Here is a 5,659-nt window from a genome sequence, read left to right as displayed (position 1 = left end):
GCACAGTACACTCAGCACCACACACGCCATCCCACACAAAGGCAAAACTACACTGCATCCGCACCATGCAACTCACATTCACTTATTCAGCAACTGCTTGACGTGCATTCTCATCAACGTGTGCTCCCTGCATCTCTACCGTTATCTCGCTGATATTAGCGCCTTTGCTACAGTACACCTGGGCTACACCTGCATGCCTTTGTGCTGTGCGCTTATCTCACCTGTGTACCTGTCAGCTCCTGTCAGCACCTGTGCACCTGTCAGCAGGTGACGGTGGAGCGGAGCGGAGCGGAGAGGAGCAGGCCTGGCTCTGACGCAGACGCTGATTTGGGCCGAGTCAGAACCAGACCTGTGGCCTGAGTCTAGATAGATAGATAGATACTTTATTGATCCCCAAAGGGAAATTCAAGAGGTTGCATTTGCCAATGATAATTACATCAGCACCGCAGCCGAGTCGGACCGCGTTTACGCACGGCGACTACAGTAGCGTTGCACGGCTCAGAAAATAGATCGGCACAGCATGGTTCTGCTCGCTCCAGGGAAAGTCATGAGATGAGCATCATCAGTATCAGCACGCACGGGACTCGCCCGCTAACCAGAACTCGTTCCTCTGCCTCAGTGTTCCGGCCGCCGTCTGGGAGCGTGGCGGTTCAGAGGCTCGCCCGGTTCCTGGTGGCGCTGTGTGTCCTCGGCCTGTTGGGGGGAGTGGCCGTGGGAGTGTGGCACCTCGGTAAGTCACGTCGCCACCATCGCCACTGATGCCACCTCATCTAACACCATTCAGCTAAATCAATGTGACCTTTCCCCACATACTGCCTAACAATGGAGATTTACTGTGTCTGGCCGTGATCAAGGCAAATATGTATCATCCACATATCAGGGAAAAGGACGTCATTGATGTTTGGAGTTGGGTTGGGTATAGGGCAAGCGTAGTCTCCTGTCAATGCTGCAGGGCCCTTAAGAGTTAGGTGGGTGCCTGGTGTGTGTGTGTGTGTGTGTGTGTGTGTGTGTGAGAGAGAGAGAGAGAGAGAGAGAGAGAGAGAAAGAGAGAGTGCAGCATGCTAATCAGTGTGTGTGTGTGTGTGTGTGTGTGTGTGTCTGGAACGAGACTGGGCATGTAATGGCAGATGAGTGGGTGATCAGTGAGTAAGGCATTTGGGTGCTGGCATCTAACCAACATGCTTAAACAAACTACATGGATTCTACTACGCAAAACTTTTGGGCTTGGTGACAAGTTTGAGTGTGTGTGTGTGTGTGTGTGTGTGTGTGTGTGTGTGTGTGTGTGTGTGTATGTGTATGTGTGTGATGAATCAGTTCAGTTTAAAAAGTAGTTGTGTAGCTTTGTTTACTGAGAACAAAGTCACAAGGATTTAGATTTATTTGTATGTGTGTGTGTGTGTGTGTGTGTGTGTGTGTGTGTGTGTGTGTGTGTGTGTGTGTGTGTGTGTGTGTGTGTGTGTGTGTGTGTGTGTGCGCGCGTGCGCGTGCGTGCGTGCATGGTGGTGCGTGCGTGGTGTCTGTGTACAGTATGTGTGTGTGTAACTATGGTGGTATAATGTGTGTACTTGCAGTGAAGCTGCTTTTGAAGCCTACCTCCTCTCAGAGCCCAGCTGGGTTTGGGGACACCAAAGAGACGTCCTTCTGTAATGTGACAGATGACATTTCTGTGACAGACCCGCGGAAAGGTGAGCGGACGGCAGGGTTAGGCTATTGAGATCAGCTGTTGACTGGCTCCCATAGTCATCCCCATTCTGGACATCTAGGAGAAGAGAGCAGCTATAACTCAGCAGTTAATTAACAGAAGCTCAAAGAAAGAGACACTGCTCAAGTAGCCTACAGTACTACAAACTGGTTTTTGGTCTTTGTACGCTGAGAAAGACATTGTTAGAAGCAGCTGGGCCTTGTGTCTTTTACAAACATATCTGTCACAGAACATTGGAGCATGTTGTGTGAGCTTCATGTTGCTGCTGCTTTTTTTTTAAGCTACTCTGCCAACTAGGTTAGAGAAAATCTAAGTAAAATCAATCACAATATCGACCCTTCCTTTTCCAGGTATCTATACCATTTAGAGACTGCTCCCTGTACTTTTCTGTGGTGTGTGTTTTTCTGTCTTTGTCTTTGTCTATGGACGTGTTTAGTCTGAGGGGATTTTCAATGAATCAGGTTCAGTTTTTTACAGGATCAGTTCAGAGAACTCGCTGCTGGAGATCCAACTGGAGAGGCTGCCCACGTGGCTGCCCGTCTGCTACGAGCGCTGGAACTCCTCACTGGGCACGCTCGTGTGCCGACAGCTGGGCTACTTCAGGTTAGCTAGCATTCAGGTTAGGATTACTGTGTTGTACTGTAGCTAAGGTCAGCTAGGCTAGGCTACCTCACGTTAGCATTCAGGTTAAATTAGAAGGTCATCTACTGTGTAAACTATAGGCTTTGTAAGTTTCAGATAAGATGTTATGCCAGGTTAGATCTACTGTAAGGTGAAATGGTTTCTTTGTCTTTGCGCAATAGCTAGACATGTCAAGAAATCAGACTCACTCAGAGATCGACAGGTGTGAAAAAAAACAGGCCTCAAGTTGTCATTTTGCATTACAGTAGCATAGCCTACTATCAGAGACGTTTCTGATGTCAACTGTCACCACCACATCTTTTTTGCATAGCTTTGGTTGACATATTTCTTAAGTCCAGCAATAATGTCAAGACTTTCCTGACGTTATTTTAAGTTAAGTTGTAAGGTTATATTTGTATTTTTTTTTCATCCACCCTAATTTATGTTTCCTTTCCTTGTTCAAATCTCCCCTTTTCCAGTTTAACCAAACATAAAGGAGTCAATTTAACTGACATTGGACCAAACTACACAGATGGGTTTGTTCAGATTGCCTCTGAACAACAGGCCAGCCTGGAGAGCTTATGGCAGTTTAGGTACCCTGAATAGATTTTTATTCAGCATTAAGACTGTATGTGTGACACACAAACTCACAATAAGAGTAAAAATAATATATAAATATTATATATTCTCTTTGTCTTTTGTCTATTTATATTTTCTCACTAGGGGAAGCTGCAGTACTGGGAAGGTTATAGCTTTGAAGTGTTTTGGTAAGTCAATCTACACAGCAAAGTCAAGTCTTGCATGGCAGCCTCCACCGTAGGTGAATGTGAGGCATAACTTGCACAGAACTTTGAGAGCTCAGTGGAGTAGAAAAGGTCATACATGCAGTCCATTTACCATTTGTGTGTGTGTATACATGGATGTGTGTGTGTGTGTGTGTGTGTGTGTGTGTGTGTGTGTGTATGTGTGTGTACGTGCATGCACGCATGTGTGTGTGTGTGTGTGTGTGTGTGTGTATGAATGTGAATGTGAATGTGTGTGTGTGTGTGTTGTGCCAGAGTGTGGCACGAGAGCGAAGCTGCCCCGCATCATCGGGGGCGTGGAGGCGACGCTGGGCAGGTGGCCGTGGCAGGTGAGCCTCTACTACAGCAATCGACACACCTGTGGAGGATCCATCATCACCGGCCAGTGGATCGTCACCGCGGCACACTGCGTGCACAAGTAAGAATGATCATGTCTACACACACACACACCAGCTCCACTGCCTGTCAGTTATGCTGTCTCCACACAGAGGCCCATGTAGCTGACTTCTGACGTCAGGTGTGCACCTGTGTGTGTGTGTGTGTGTGTGTGTGTGTGTGTGTGTGTGTGTGTGTGTGTTACTCTGTAGAGGGGTGAGAGTGATACAGTGAGGTCTGTCTGTTAGGCTGTTTACTTATGCATGAGTACAGAAACAGCATTTACTTACACACACAGGAAACCAAGATGTTGGTGGATCAATATTCATCACTATTCTATTACCGTGTTATTTCATTTGAAAAAGTGAGTGTATAATAGAATAGATTTCTTAAATAAAGCTACTCAGAAGTGAACCCATGATGTTGCCCAATTTGAGAAATACTAACGTTAATCTAGCAAGTACCCCCCACACAAACACACACACACACACACACGTGCGCACATACACACACACACACCACTCCCATGCTCCAGAGGCTGCATTTTACTGGAGGAATGTGAGGAGAATATCTGTGAATTCAATATTAGAATCAAACACTACTTCTCCTTTAAGACATAATTGTCAGCATACAGTATAGTAACTAAGCATGTTTTGTTTCCCCACGGCAGCTACAGACTACCTCAGGTGTCCAGCTGGGTGGTGTATGCCGGGATTGTGACCCGCAACTCAGCCAAGATGGCGGAGTACACTGGCCACGCCGTGGAGAAGATCATCTACAACAGGAACTACAACCACCGGACGCACGACAATGACATCGCGCTCATGAAACTCAAGACGCCTCTCAATTTCTCAGGTGAGTCACACACCTGTGATGCAAGTGTTTCAGTGAGATTCCGTTTGCGTGGTGAGGATGAAATGTTCAGTTAGTTAAAGATTGTTGTTTTCATAAGCAGATTACTGTAGCTGCAGTGATCTTAGTTACTCTACCATATGCACAATTGTAAACAACTACTACTGTTATTCATGATTTCCAAATGTACTCATTCACTGACATACTGTACATTGTACCACTACGGTAATACAAGGAGGATACAAGGAGGTTTATTTGTCACATGCATAGATAGTATATACAGTAAATAGATAGATTGCATAGATAGTATAATGCATAATACTAAGGTAAAGCATGTAGCGAAATTTTGTTTGGTGTTCAGCTTTTTTTGTGCGAGTGTAAAGAAAGAAAGATGAAGCAATATTTTTTAATAAATGTAGCAAGAGAGAGTATAAAGTGCAGTGTGCGTGTGTGTGTGTGTGGTGTGTGTGTGTAGTCTACTGTCCACCGTGCATGTACTACTGTATGTAAAAAGTGCAGTTTATTTAGTCTTGTGCTTGTTCAGGATACGGATATGGCAGTGGACAGTGTGACAACAGTGATTCACTGACCTAGTGCGCTGCCGTTATAACCACATTTGTGTTTGTGTGGTAGACACCATCAGACCAGTGTGTCTGCCCAAGTACGACTTCGACCTCTCCGGAGGAACTCAGTGCTGGATCTCTGGCTGGGGATACACTCAGCCTGACGATGGTAAGAACAACCACTCGCAATGACACACACACACACACACACACACACACACACACACACACACACACACACACACACACACACACACACACACACACTGCTCAGGTCAACTTGACAATAATGTGGACCTTGAAACCTTTTATGGCATTCAACACCCCCTTAAATTCCAGATCTAAGTGCCTTTGTCTTGTCTTTTGGATTTTTTTGTGTGCGTTAAACAAACCACTCAGTTCTCTCTTTCTTTCTCAGCATCAATCATTAATTCATGGTATCTCCTTTGATTGAACATTTTTGTTACGGGTCCTATCAGTAAGGTTTCCTGGGGTTAATCTCAGTGGAGATCTAAGTAATGACCTCTGATAAGAGAGCAGTCATCTTGTCAAGCCACCATCTTGGCCCTGTGCACTGGTAGCAAAGATAGGTTAGTTACCAAGATGAATCATAAAGGGATTTTCCAATGGAACAAAATGGCACTACTTCCTGCCTCTTCAAGGGGCGTGGTCAGTCATCTGGGAATGAGAAGACGGAGGCATTCCTGTTAGCACAGCCGAGCAAACTTTGGGCATTTTCAATG

General features: G+C 45.6%; 1 protein-coding gene across 1 annotated transcript in view; it reads left to right on the top strand.

The window, feature by feature from the left end:
- The first annotated feature begins 552 nt into the window (after positions 1–552).
- tmprss5 (transmembrane serine protease 5) overlaps positions 553–5,659 on the top strand; it is an 8,792-nt gene continuing 3,685 nt past the window's right edge. Inside the window, exons 1-8 of the mRNA XM_062521926.1 lie at positions 553–730; positions 1,572–1,685; positions 2,170–2,305; positions 2,803–2,916; positions 3,047–3,090; positions 3,382–3,544; positions 4,172–4,356; positions 4,987–5,085. Coding sequence (XP_062377910.1) covers positions 553–730; positions 1,572–1,685; positions 2,170–2,305; positions 2,803–2,916; positions 3,047–3,090; positions 3,382–3,544; positions 4,172–4,356; positions 4,987–5,085 — 1,033 coding nt within the window. The remainder of the gene's footprint in view (positions 731–1,571; positions 1,686–2,169; positions 2,306–2,802; positions 2,917–3,046; positions 3,091–3,381; positions 3,545–4,171; positions 4,357–4,986; positions 5,086–5,659) is intronic.

Source organism: Sardina pilchardus, chromosome 19 (genome assembly GCF_963854185.1).
Source record: "Sardina pilchardus chromosome 19, fSarPil1.1, whole genome shotgun sequence".
NCBI classification, from domain to species: domain Eukaryota; kingdom Metazoa; phylum Chordata; class Actinopteri; order Clupeiformes; family Clupeidae; genus Sardina; species Sardina pilchardus.
Note: the sequence above shows the minus strand (reverse complement) of the source record. Positions and strands in the feature narration are given on the sequence as shown.